Raw genomic sequence first — 14578 nt, forward strand, 5'->3', positions numbered from 1 at the left:
CTCAGAGGGTCTTGAGAGTATGTAATCAGCTGCCAGCCCAAATGGTTCATCTGAGCTCGATTTCAAAATTTAACAGAAGTTTTGATAGGCATACAGATGGTATGGTATGGAGGGCTATTGTCCCAGTGCAGGTCAATGGGAGTAGGTAGTTTAAATGGTTCTGGCATGGAGAGCCTACTTCAATACTATATTACTCTATGACTCTATGAGACCCCAAATAGGCAAGGTGACAGTGGTGGTCTTATCCGTGGCCAAAACAACCCTCAGAAATGAAGAAGAGAAGTGCTAATAGTTAAATCAAAGCCTGTGTGTTGTTCAAACCCTCATGCTGATGATTGCAAAGTCAAGGGAACTGGCAGCCAGCCAGCATGTGCAGAATCATTCATTCTCTGTTGCAATATTTGACAATATTTCTGACAATATAAATAAGGTAATTCCTGGCAATTTGAATACTGTTTCCAGAAACACCTTTGCTTGATTTAATCTCAAAGGAATGTATCTCTGGTTTTGAGGAGGAGTTCTAGTGAGATGACTATTTAAACCCTTTCCGAAAGACCAGGTGTATCAGGGTTCAAGACTGAAGAACAATGCTTCTCCTTCTACTGCTCGTAACCGCTGTCCTGCCTTCTGTAAGTTTATTTTTCCAGTGTGCGTGCTGGTCATTTCTGTTCCAGGTGCTGTAAGTTTGTATGACCTTGTTGCTCAGTGTTTCACAGGGTGCAGACCCTCTTCTACTTGGGAAAGAAAAGTTGCTTGCTTTGCAGTCCCACCGACATTGCTCTCTATCCCTGCAAGTCATAGGCTCTACAGTCATTATTAGCAATGCATAAAACAAACAAAAAAATCAGAATCTTGAGCAAATAGTTATTCTATTTATTTAGCCTTGCCCTGTCAAGGATATTCCCTATTCCCTTTGCTTTACATTTCCCACACTGCAGAAGGTTAATTTTTCACTCTCTTTCCCAGTTCTGATAAAGGATAACAGACCACAATCGCTAACCATTTCTCTCTACACAAACGCTACCTGACCGGCTGAGTGGTTCCTGCATTTTCTATTAGTATCTTGGTTTGTTTGTGTACTTGGATGAGCTTTTAACTTTGTCTCAACTCACTTCCACCACCCTTTGAGGACTATGTGTGTAGCACCTGAACCATTCTCTCCAGACACCCTTGTGCCTCATTAAGGTCAGCAGGAAAGAGATTATAATCTAACCAATGATTCTCTGATTTCATTACTAATTTCTGATTTAGTCACAGTGATTACAGAATCTCGTAATGGTCACAACTATCGATGTTTAAACAGAGTGACAACAGAACCTCAATGAACTGTTGGCAGCAACACCATCTAAGATCATCAACTGAACAGAAGCCTCAGACAGGAACCATTTTTGATCTGAAATGTTAGCTTAGTTTTTTTCCCTCTTCAGTTGCTACCAGACCTGATGAGTGTTTCCAGCATTTTCTGTTTTTATTTCAGACTTCCAGCATCTGCAGTTGCTTTTGCTTTATGATTTGTTTTACTTCATCTGAATGAGGTGCTGAAGAATACAAAGAATTCAAAGCATTTGATGTGAGGGGTTGTTTCTACTGATAAGAGAGAGATTTCAATTTGTTTTTGATTCAGAATTGCCTATCAGACTGAGGTGAATGTGTTTCACAGAATCGATGGGCTGAATGACCTGTGAATCACACAGTGGCATAGAAGGGCCTGCAAGCATAGAAGAAATAAACTTCACATCTAATGGGCAGAAAAATAGTGATTGATCACTGTGAAGGAAAATTGGGAAATGCTTTTCAGTTGGGTGGGTGTACAATAGAAGGGCTTCTAATGGGTGTGTGTAAAGTGGTTGGGTGTAATAAATGACATGGGCCATTAACTAGGTGGGTAATAAATTGTGGATAGGATGTCTGAGTTATGTAACATGTGAAGAAGTGATGTTCATTCACAGGATCACGAAGGAGTACAGCACAGAAACCGACCCTTCTGCCACTTCACCATAATGTGTGTCCAAGCTTGTCCCATTTCCCTGTGTTGCCCCATTTCCATTTAATCCTTTTTCTGTTTATGTCCTTATCTAAATTTCTTTTAAATGTTGTACTTGTACACACCTCCACAGCTTCATCTGGCACCTTGTTCCATATACTGTCCATCTTCTCTGTGAAAAACTTCCTCCTCAGGTCTTTTTAAAATCTCACCTTAAACTTATGCCCTCCAGTTTTGCACTCCCCTATCCTGAGAGAAAAACTGTTTTACACCTCTCAGGATTTTACGCACCTCTGTAAGGTCACACCTAACCCTCCTCACTCCGGAGTAAAAAGTCCTAGTTTATCCATTCTCTGCTTGTAACTCAAACCCTCCAGTCCTAGTAGCATCCTTGTGAACCTTTATAACACCCTAGCCATTTTAATGATTAATGACACTGGCTCAGGGGAGGCTGTTGCTGTTCTGAATGAGAAATTAATCCCAGTTACTATGGTTACAGTCTGGTCAGAATGCCAGTGGAGTGGTCAACAGTGATGGAGTCTGCGAATGTTCTGTGATTTTGCCTGACAACACGTTCCCAGTGCAAAGAATGGAGTATTTGGAAAGAACATCACGGCAACTCAATATCAGTGTGCAACAAGAAATCAACAAGGTAAGCATTTCCTGGTAGTCTCCAATCTCATTAAAACTGTGTGATGGAGATTTAACTCTTACAATGATAGAGTCTGACCAAAGGAAAGGCATTGACTATCCCTTAATGCCTTGACACTAACGTGCTGAGAGAAATGATATTATTGAGTAATTGTCCAAGGGGGAAATTAATTGGTAATAAGGATGGGGCAATTATCAACAAGAGAAATTAATCAGTAATGTGAAGAGGTGTATTTATCAATGGGAAAACTTGGTTGAAATTATGAAATGAGTAACAGAAGTGAAATAGATTCTGTATTTATCATTCAGAACAGTTAATGCTGAAAGGCTACACAGCTTTTAATGATACAAAGCAACACATTGTGTAAGTGTGAAACTTATAATGAATGAATATATGAAGCAATATATGATAGTTGATATCCAGTGTAGATAATAAGAGACTGCCTTTTGGTTTCTAGTCTATCTTCCAAACCCCCTGAAGCATTTTTTACAAACCATTCAGAACTGTACCTCACAGTACCTGTTCTTCAACTTTACCTGTTCTTAAGATATCAGAAAACAGATTGTTCTCACAGAAAATAAACAGCAGAGCCCAGGAACACAACCTTCTGCTCACAATGTAACACTGAATTACTAAACTAATTCTTTCTGCCCTTTAGCTTATTCTGCTGTATCTCAGTAGTTAATTCCAAAGACAGGCCTGAAACAACAGTCATCTGAGGAACAGAGTTTGCTAACTATAATTATTGGCTCCTTCTGCCTGTTTATTACCCAGTGTACACCTGGCTTCCACATGGTTGATGTCATTATTTCCCTATGCAAGAATTCTTGGATTCAGCACCGAGGACCTGAAAACGGGGAGATAGGACATGCTCGCTTTTTGTGCCATTTCCTGTTTTCCTTTCGGAAGTCAAACAGAGGTGGTAAAACCACAGCCCATGAGCCCATATGACTCTTTTCCCATGGTGAACACACCCTCCTGTACTCTAATTTTGTTATACCCAGAGTAATGGAAAGATACAGCACAGAAACAGACCCTTCAGCCCAATGATCCCATGCTGACTATTAATCTGCCATTTTTACATATGTCCTCCTCCACATTCTACCACCCACCTGCACACTATCCATCCATCCATGGGTCTTTTGGATGTGGGAGGACACCAGAACACCCTGGAGAAAAACCAAGCAGTCACAGGGAGAATGTACTAACTCCACACAGCCAGCACCTGAGGTCACCTGATTGAACCCAGTTCACTGGAACTGTAAGTCAGCAGCTCTGCTAGTTGTGCCACTGTGCTGATTATATGTTTTATAAAAGTGTTCAAGGCAACCAGCCCACAGTGCCCTCTAACCTTGGCAGACTGGCACTGCATGCAGGGTTATGACATCAGGCTCATGATGTTAGCCCCAGAGTTATGACATCAGATGACTATGTCTCTCTGTGTTCAGCCAGTGCGGGGAGTCTGTATGGTGATCCACCCAGAATGTTCCTGTAGAATATGAAGCTATGCAAAGATAGTTCCCATTTCCAATGCAGGTAAGATGAAGAAACAGCTTTAGCCTAGAAGATGATTTTACAAATCCTCTTAAAAGTGCTTTAGCTGCAAAGTGTCTCTCCAGAACAAGCAACTTGAAATTGTTCCACATGCCCAACCACAAAAGCCTTTTACCTGAATGTCCTATTTTCAAAAAATCAAGGTAACCACATTAAAACTACACCCAAACAGCCAATAATAACCTTTGCATTCAATAAAAAAGCTGACTGTTAACAAACCTGAGGTAGTCTGCACCCCAATGGCATGAACATTGAATTCCACAGCTTCCACTAAACTGCTCTCCCTCTGTACGTTTGTATTTTTCCTCCCAGTTCTTCCTATACCCACCCCAGCCTAATTACCTTGTTTTTCTCTTCTCCTCCACCCTCTCCCTCTGCACCTCATCCACATGCACCTCCCACTGCTCCACCTTCCTCTCCTATCAGATTCCATCATCTTCAGCCTTTTGTCACCTCCACCTTTCACCTCTTTTGGTGCTATTACCACTCTGCCCTCCTCCACCTGCTTTAGCACCTCTCCTCACCTATTGCCTGCTATCTCCATCTTTTTAATACTGGTTTCTCCCTTCCATCTTCCAATCTCGAACTGAAACATCAACTGTCTGTTTCCCTTCATAGATACTCTCTGATCTGCAGATTTCCTCTAGGTTTTTTGCTTGTTACTACTGAAGCTGTGTTAAGGTTCCTTCAAGTGATGTTTCATCATGTATGAAAGACTTGCTGAACCTTCCCCTTCTCAATCTGTTGCTGTTCAGATGCATGGGTTAGAGTTAACTGTCTGGCAGTGGTGTGAGGTCTCCATGCTTCTTATGCCTCCTGAGGCAGATGTAACCCAGGTGTGTGTTTGCTGTGTCTATCCAGGTGAAACAATATGCACAGACTCTCTCAGTCCACACAGCAAAGCTGCTGAACCTGACCCGGCGAGTGGAGAGAATCGAGACAGGAGGCTCCTACACCCAGCTCGACTTTGAGCTGCTTAAGCTGGAGATCCAAGAGCTGGTGTCACTCACCAATCAGCTGAAGGTCACGATCAATGGAAGCAACACCATCATTGACCAACTTTACATGGAGGTCAGAAAGCTCAATCACAGGATAAAAACAACATTCACTTATTATACTATGTTTCTTCATCCTGTCACAGTTGGGGATTTTGGATGATCTATTTCTATGTTCTATTATGGAGGAATTTAAGGTGGGGGGTTATATGGGAGGCAGGGTTTGAGGGTCAGCACAACCTTGTGGGCCGAAGGGCCTGTAATATGCTGTACTATTCTATGTTCTATGTTCTATGATGAATCACTAGAGAAACAGAGGTAATGAGATCTTATTAAAATGCAAAGAGTGCAGAGCAGGTTTTCAAGCATTTGCCAGGACCTGAGTTTTAGGGAGAGGTTGGACAGGCTGGGACTTTTGATCCTTGGAGTATAGGACCCTGAAGAGTGAGCTTAGAGAGGTATATAAAATCTTGAAAGACATAAAAAGAGTGAATGTATTCAGGGTTTTTCTCAGAGTAGGGAAATCAAAAACTGGACATAGGTTTAAGGTGAGAGAGGATAGATATAATAAGAAGCAGAGGGGCAACATTTTTTACACAAGGGATGGTGTATGCATAGAACGAGCTGCCAGAGGAAGTGGTTGAGGCAGGTACAATAGCAACTTTTAAAAGGCAGTTGGACTAGAAAGGTTTAGAAGGTCTGCAGATGCAGGAAATTCAAGCAGCACACACAAAATGCTGGAGAATCTCAGCAGATGAGCTAGCATCTATGGAAAAGAGTAAACAGCCAACATTTCGGGCTGAGACCCTTCATCAGAAGGTTATGGGCCAAATACTGGCAAATGGATTTGGATTAGGCTTAGACCAAATGGGCTGAAAGGCCTCTTTCTCTGCTTGAGCTTTGCAGCATGTTCAGCAAATGTTATTTTTCAGTGTGCTAGTTAAGGTAAATTAGTACCAAAATCTTGGCCAGAAATTAATCTGTGGATGATTGAGGTCTGGAACTTGAGGCTGTCAGAAAGTGGAACAATGCCACAAAAGGAAGAAACGCAATAAAACCCATTTAAACAAAAACCCACACAATAAGACCATCAAACAATGTGTGAGAAAAAAAGAAATCATGCAAACAGTAAAAAGCAAATAAATAACATTAACCGCAGAGTCCACAGAGTCTGGGCATGAACATGCAGAGTATGAACTGAACTGCAGAGTCCCTGAAAGTGAGTCCACAGCCACAAAGTTGCTGAGGCAAGTGAAGCCCAGAGCCCAATGGTTGCAGGCCACAGCTATAGTGTCAGATCAGTGCTGTGCCGATGACTGCAGACCGCAGCGACAGAATCTGCTCAGTGTCATGCCAATGATTGCAGGCCTCTCTGTAGAATCTGCTCAGTGCCGTGCCGATGATTACAGACCACAGCTGCAGAGTCAGATCAGTGCTGAAGTGCCTTGATCAAATGACACAAATAGTAGAAGGGAGTCCACAGCTGTGGAATGCTTTCAGTGCTGAGGTGAGTGAAACCCATCCAGAAGCCCAATGGCTGCAGAGCAACAGCTGCTCATGAACCCAGCAGTGTGAGATCGATGCCATTGGCAACAGCGAGAAGATACCAGTCAAATGCAGGCAGGCAGCATCGAATACCTAATCATGAGAAGTTCCCCTTAAACATTTCATCTTTCACCCTAACCTCAGTGGAAAAAGATGGCTTGCTTTTATCCTATCTATGCTCCTCGAAATGTTGTAAACTATACCAAACCTCTCCTCATTCTTCTATGCTTTAGGAAATAAAGTCCTCCTTATCAACTTGCCCCATACCTCAGGTCCTCAAGTTTTGGCAACATCCTTCTAAGATTCTCTGCAGTTTTTCAATATTTTTGATAGCTTTCTTGTGGAAAGCTGATCAGAACTGTACACAAAATGCCAAAATAAGCCTCACCAATGTCTTATTTAATTTCAATGTAACATCCCATCTCATGTTGTCAATACTTTGATTTATTAAGTCCAATATGTCAAAAGCTTTCTTTATGACTCTATCTGCCTGTGTTGTGCTTTCCAGTGTTCTGTTTCAAATGTTTATGATGCATCAAGAGAAACCATTAATTTGGTGGATAGTCGAGGTCAAGGAAGCATAATCTTAAAATTAGAGAATTAGGAAGAAGTTTGTATGCAAGGAGAAACAAAAATCTAGAACTTTCTGCTCTGAAGCTGAGGTTCAGGTTGAAAAATCAAGATCCATTAATATTTGATGAGGAAAGGCATTATGTAATGGACGAGAGGGGACGGAGTTAATATAGGTAAGTCTTCCATGATGTCATTGGATATAGGAACTGGGTGAATTCTCTCTGTGCTCTGTGTATTCCAGATTGAGAATATTTCACGTACAGTCAACAAGCTGGAATCTTATGATAAACTCAATGTGCTGGCGATCCGCAGGGAAATTACATCCCTGAGAAAACGACTTAGTGACTGTGAAAAGCATCAAGTCCCAACTCCTCAACCTATCGACTATGGTGAGTATTAATCAAGGTGTCTCAGTGAAACAAGAGCATTATGTTTAAAGAGTGAATGGAGACATCAGCTTAGGCATCCATCTTAAAAGACCTTCGGGGACATGCCCTCTTCTCATAGTTACCATCAGGGAGCCTGAAGAGCTATACTCAGTGTTTTAGAAACAGCTTCTTCCTCACCACAATCAGATTTCTGAACAGTTCATGAACATATGAACACTACATGGTTATTGCCCATTTGCACTATTTATTTATCTCTGAAACTTACAGTAATTGTTATGTTTTGCTCTGTCCTGCTGCTGCAAAACAACAAATGTCATGACATATATCAGAGATAATAAACCCGATTCTGATTGATTCTTCACAACTACATGTATGCACACATGCAATGAAAACTTACTTGCAACAGCATGACAGGCACCTAGCATCAGATAAGCAAATTTCACATGATGAACATAAATTATGCACAATTTTTTTTACAAGAAAGAATATAATAAAACAAAACAAAACAAGTCCATTGTTGTACAAAGTAGTGATAATGTTGCCATCACGAGGAAATCTGCAGATGCTGGAAATTTTCATCCTCCGTCAGATCCATGCGTGCAATCGCCGGTTCTTTGACTTTATTACGTCCTGCAAGGATCGAAAGATCTTCCATCTGCAGACCCCATCTGCAGAGCATGGACTTCATATCATGTCCCCAGCCCCGGTAGTTGCTCTTGGCTGCCCCAGCAACCCAGGGCATATTCAAAACCCAGACTCCAGCGCCATCACCGCATGTTCCAACGGACATGGATTGGCCTCGGCTGTCGATCTCAGCTGCCCCAGTGACCCAGGGGATTTTGAAACTCCGGACTCCAGCACCATCACTGCGGGTTCCAACGGACATGGACAGCTTCAAAGCGATTGTGCAACCACCGACTGCGATTCCAGCCTTGAACTCCGGGCCGGGTCTTCACATGCTGTGATTGTGACTCCCGTCTCCCCCTCCCCCACCACCACTCTGCAATCCCCTCTCCCTCAGATCCCATCGTCAGCTCCTGGGCCCTCAGAGGCTTCATCTTCCTCTCAGCCCAACCCTTCCCTCTCCACTGACACTACCAGCCTCACTCCCCCCTCTGATCCCATTTCTCATCCGTGCGGGGTCTTTACCATTCCCTCCGACCTTCAACTCTCTGAGGCAGAGCGCTCTGTCCTCATTAAGGGCCTCACCTTTGTCCCCCTTCACCCACACCTCAGTGAGTTCTGCGTACGCCATGACACTGAACTCTTCTTCCACTGGCTCTGTCTCCGAGCTTACTTCTTTGACAAGGACTCTCCTACCCCCACCGATGACCCCTTCTCCCGTCTTCAAACCTCCTCCTCTTCATGGACACCCCGCTCTGGTCTTCTACCTGCTCTGGATCTCTATTGCTAATTGCTGACGGTACATCAACTGTCTCGACTTCACCACACCCTGTTCCAATTCCAACCTCACTTCTTCCAAACGCTCTGCTCTCCACCAATCCCAACCTCACTATAAAACCGGCTGATAAGGGGGGAGCTGATGTTGTCTGACGTACTGACCTCTACCTGGCTGAGGCACAGCGACAACTCTCTAATACCTCCTCTTATTTACCCCTTGATCATGACCCTACTAAGGAGCACCAGGCCATTGTCTCCAATATCATCACCAACCTTATCAGCTCTGGGGATCTCCCATCCACTGCCACAAACCTCATAGTTCCCACACCCCACACTTCCCATTTCTACCTCCTACCCAAGATCCACAAACCTGCCTGTCCAGGTAGACCTATTGTCTCAGCTTGCTCCTGCCCCACTGAACTCATTTTTGCATATCTTGACACTGTCTTATCCCCCCTTGTTCAATCTCTTCCCACATATGTTCGTGACACTTCACATGCTTTGAATTTTTTCAATGATTTTAGGTTCCCTGGCCCCCTCCGTCTTATTTTCACCATGGACGTCTAGTCCCTACATACCTCCATCCCCCACCGAGATGGTCTCGAAGCTCTTTGGTTTTTTTTGGATTCCAGACCTAACCAAATCCCCTCTACCACCACTCTCCTCCATCCAGCGGAATTAGTTCTTACTCTCAATAATTTCTCCTTTGGCTCCTCCCACTTGCTCCAAACCAAGGGTGTAGCCATGGGCACCCGTATGGGTCCCAGTTATTCCTGCCTTTTTGTTGGCTTTGTGGAACAGTCCATGTTCCAAGGCTATACCTGTATCCATCCCTCTCTTTTCTTTCGCTACATCAACGACTGCATTGGCAATGCCTCTTCCACGCGTGCTGAGCTCGTCGACTTCATTAACTTTGTCTCCAACTTTCACCCTGCCCTCAAATTTACCTGGTCCATTTCCGACACCTCCCTCCCCTTTCTTGATCTTTCTGTCTCCATCTCTGGAGATGGCCTATCTACTGATATCTACTATAAGCCTACAGACTCTCACAGCTACCTGGACTATTCCTCTTCCCACCCTGTCTCTTGCAAAAAGGCTATCCCCTTCTCACAATTCCTCCATCTCCACTGCATCTGCTCTCAGGATGAGGCTTTTCATTCCAGGATGAAGGAGATGTCTTCCTTTTTTAAACAAAGGGGCTTCCTTGCGTCCACCATCAACTCTGCTCTCAAACGCATCTCTCCCATTTCCCACACATCTGCCCTCACCCCATCCACCCTCCACCCCACTCGGGATAGGGTTCCCCTTGTCCTCACCTACCACCCCACCAGCCTCCAGGTCCAACTTCTCCGTAACTTCCACCACATCCAATGAGATCCCACTACCAAACACATTTTTCCCTCCCCCCCACCTTTCTGATTTTCGCAGGGATCACTCCCTACGCAACTCCCTTGTCCACTCGTCCCACCATCCCTTCCCACCGATCTCCCTCCTGGCACTTATCCTTGTAAATGGAACAAGTGCTACACCTGCCCTTACACTTCCTCCCTCACCACCATTCAGGGCCTCAGACAGTCCTTCCAGGTGAGGCAACACTTCACCTGTGAGTCGGCTGGTGTGGTATACTGCGTCCGGTGCTCCTGGTGTGGTCTTTTATATATTGGTGAGACCTGACGCAGACTGGGAGACCGTTTCGCGGAACACCTATGCTCGGTCCGCCAAAAAAAGCAGGATCTCCCAGTGGCCACACATTTTAATTCCACGTCCCATACCCATTCTGATATGTCTATCCATGGCCTCCTGTATTGTCAGAATGAATCTAAACTCAGGTTGGAGGAACAACACCTTATATACCGGCTGGGTAGCCTCCATGAACATTGACTTCTCTAACTTTCGTTAATGCCCCTCCTCCCCTTCTTACCCCATCCCTGACATATTTAGTTGTTTGCCTGTTCTCCATCTCCCTCTAGTGCTCCCCCCCCTTTCTTTCTCCCAAGGCCTCCCGTCCCATGATCCTTTCCCTTCTCCAGCTCGGTATCACTTTCGCCAATCACCTTTCCAGCTCTTAGCTTCATCCCACCCCCTCCAGTCTTCTCCCATCATTTCGCATTTCCCCCTCCCCCCACTGCTTTCAAATCTCTTACTATCTTTCCTTTCAGTTGGTCCTGCGAAGGGTCTCGGCCCGAAACATCGACAGCACTTCTCCCTGTAGATGCTGCCTAGCCTGCTGTGTTCTACCAGCATTTTAGATAATGTTGCCATGCTTGGTTCAAGAGGCAGGTGATTGAAGGGAGGTGTCTGTTCTTCAACCTGGTGGAGTGGGACTTAGACCATAAAACCATAAGACATAGGAGCAGAATTAGGCCATTCAGTCCATTGAGTCTGCTCCACCATTTCAACATGGCTGATCCTGGATCCCACTCAACCCCATTTACTTGCCTTCTTGCCACATCCTTCGATGCCCTGACTGATCAGAAAACAATCAACTTCCGTCTTAAATATACCCACGGACATAGCCTCCATAGCATTCCACAGATTAATTACTCTCTAGCTAAAAACATTTGTCCTTACCTCTGTTTTAAAACAGAGGCTTCTGTAACTCTTGCATGAAGGATGGAAGCTGTAGGAAGATTGATTGGCAGGGAATCTTTGATGATAAATGTCGCCTTCTTGAGGCAGTATTTAATATAGATATTTAAACACTGGGTAAAGACACCACTAAATGTACAATGTACTACATGCCAATGTAAAGCTGAAACAAATCAAAAAATTTGTGAAGTGTTCAGTAGGTCAGGCAGCATCTGTGGAGAGAGAACAGTCACCTTGAGGAACAATGTTTATCCTGAAATATTAAATTCTGCTTTACTGTCCACAGATTCTACCTGACCTGATGAATTTTTCCAGCATTTTCTGCTTTCTTTATAATGAATGTCATTGCTTTCAAAGGATAATGATGTTTCTTTAGCACAGGATATACTATCTTAGCCACTTCAATAACAGACATTTGATGATGTCTATTCCACTTCCTAAATTCTAAAAGTAACTTTAACTTGGACCTGCTTGTGGAATCCAGTGTGGTGTTTCTGGAAGCAAGTGAAAGACTGAAAGATTGAGACATGCCTTGCTTGTTCTTTTCCGTTTGCATGTTAGCACCACAGTCCCACCACTCACCTGAGTGTTGGAACAAACCCTGTGGCATTGCGTAATGTTCATCCACTCAGATTTGATGGAGTTCCAATCAGGCTCACCAGTCTTTGAGATTAAATGGCAGGGCAGGAAATGGTAAAGTGTACCCAGGTCCAGTTCAAACTCCAATTTAAATTGTGTATGTTATTATATTTTTTATTATTTATTTGTAACAAAGTAACAAAACATTAGGAGAGTTGAATAACAGAATGTCTGGGATGTAAGTTGTTTTGGAATAGAAATCAGGAGGATGTGCAATATTGGGTGTAACAACACAGTCATAGGTGGGAGTGGGAGTAGGAGTGCGTAACTTCAGCATAGTGGTTTACAAGCTTTTTTTAATGGGGTTCTTCCATTGTTTTCATCACCAGTATGGTGATTAAATTTTAAAAGTTAAAAGCCTGAAATTTTGAAAATTTCAAAGCTATTTATGGTCCAGCTATTTTAAGGTCTAGCTGGTGCTTACTGGTCAGCAAGGGCAGGGTTGACTGAAGGGCCTGTTGATTCCTTAACTCAGTTATATTTGGAAAGTACAGACACCAAACCTCTACTAAATTGTAATTCTTTTCCATCAGGGAGCTGCAATCATGGTGGCATACTCAATGTGACCAAGCCTTTCGTGACACAGCTGAACTGGCTGGGATTTAGTTATAAATTTGGAGGGTGGGGCAAAGACCCCAGTCCCCTTCCCTCTGAAAAGCAGCTGTACTGGGTAGCACCACTCGTCAATGAACAAAGGCTCGACACGTTTCGGGTCTACTCTTCGTATGACGATTTACTGCTCTACAAGAATCCAATTGAGAAAACACTGGTGATTCCAGGACGTTACCCAAACTATGGAAACACAGGTCAGGGAAGCGGGATGGTCTTATACAATAACACTTTGTATTATAACTGTTACAATACTAGGGACATGTGCAGGGTTAATGTAGACACAGGGACTGTGCAGAGAGTGACTCTGGCTGATGCTGTCTACAATAATAGGTTCTCATATCAGGGTGTTAAATTCCAGGACATGGACTTTGCTGTTGACGAAACTGGCCTGTGGATCATTTACTCCACCGATGAAAATGCCGGGAACATGGTTATCAGTAAAATTAACACAACATCCTTCACTGTGGAGAGGACATGGGTCACGAGACAGTTCAAACCTGGTGTGACCAATGCCTTTATGATCTGTGGGGTGTTGTATGCGATTAGACCAGTGAGCACACGGGTGGAGGAGATTTTCTATACATTTGATACCAGAACTGGTGAGGAAGGTACACTTGCTATAAAGATGGATAAAGTGATGGAGATTTTACAGAGTGTCAGCTACAACCCCTCTGATCACAAGCTGTATGTTTACAATGACGGCTACCAGGTGACTTATGATGTTGTATTTAAACCTTACGTACAGCCATCTATCGCAGCATAGAAAAACTGAGGTTGGGAATCACTGAGGTCTGGGTCTAAATTTGAGCTTTTATAACTGAATCTTGCACTGTATTTATGCTCCAACAAAGCTAATGGTTCTGCAATTAAAAATGCTCAAATTAGATGGATTGTGTTAGCCAAAGACTTTCTTTTCTTTCAGGGGATGTAAGACAAGTATGGGAGGGGAATTACTTATTGCCCACCCTCATTTGCTCTAAACGGTGGCAGTAAGCTTTATATAAGACTTCAATAACCCTCTGTTGAAGGTGAAAATCAACTGTACTTGGGCTGTGAATTCCAGGAATAAAACACAAAAATCACTCAGTAGATCAGTCAGCATCCATGGGGAGAACTACAAAGTGGTCAATCTAGATGGAGAACCATTTGTTAAAGCTAGGCTGTGAATTCCAGGGCTTTGATCCTGTAACATTGAAGGAATGGGATATGATTTGGAGAAAGTAAATAAATGGTGGTGTTCCTATTAACTTATTTCCCTCATCTTTTTAAGAGTATTCAATGCATTGATCCATTTTAAGCTGTCAGAATATATAGGTACAAATTTGTACTCAGCCTAGCACAGGTCTAGTACTGAAGAAAATTAGCTGGTTGACATGAGAGATCTTTTTTGGTACTCTATACTTTTGCTGAAACCTCGCGAGAATCAATCGCTTCATGTCTGGAAATTCCAGATAGATTCAGTTCTAATGTTTAATGTAACAAAATCCTTCTCAGTCTCAGAATTCCAGATAGATAGATAGATAGATACTTTATTCATCCCCAAGGGGAAATTCAACATTTTTCCAGTGTCCCATACACTTATCCATTTGGCCAATGAACAGGCAATTACTTAATGTTGAAGTTTGGTTACTGGACAGGAACAGAT

At 43.3% G+C, this 14578-nt stretch overlaps 1 protein-coding gene across 1 annotated transcript; it reads left to right on the forward strand.

Moving 5' to 3' along the window:
* The first annotated feature begins 514 nt into the window (after window positions 1-514).
* On the forward strand, window positions 515-14578 carry LOC132381546 (olfactomedin-4-like). The gene is made up of 5 exons (XM_059951046.1): window positions 515-629; window positions 2484-2636; window positions 5052-5261; window positions 7545-7692; window positions 12855-14578. The coding sequence occupies exons 1-5, from the start codon at window positions 588-590 to the stop codon at window positions 13694-13696; spliced, it is 1395 nt and encodes a 464-aa protein (XP_059807029.1). The 5' UTR covers window positions 515-587; the 3' UTR covers window positions 13697-14578.

Source organism: Hypanus sabinus, chromosome 26 (genome assembly GCF_030144855.1).
Source record: "Hypanus sabinus isolate sHypSab1 chromosome 26, sHypSab1.hap1, whole genome shotgun sequence".
NCBI classification, from domain to species: domain Eukaryota; kingdom Metazoa; phylum Chordata; class Chondrichthyes; order Myliobatiformes; family Dasyatidae; genus Hypanus; species Hypanus sabinus.

Excerpts from the sequence above, each read along its gene's own strand:
- LOC132381546 (XM_059951046.1), top strand. The coding sequence starts at position 588 with ATGCTTCTCCTTCTACTGCTCGTAACCGCTGTCCTGCCTTCT. Across the intron at positions 630-2,483 it reads TAACCGCTGTCCTGCCTTCT|TCTGGTCAGAATGCCAGTGG; the intron begins GTAAGTTTATTT and ends CTATGGTTACAG. Across the intron at positions 2,637-5,051 it reads TGCAACAAGAAATCAACAAG|GTGAAACAATATGCACAGAC; the intron begins GTAAGCATTTCC and ends GTGTCTATCCAG.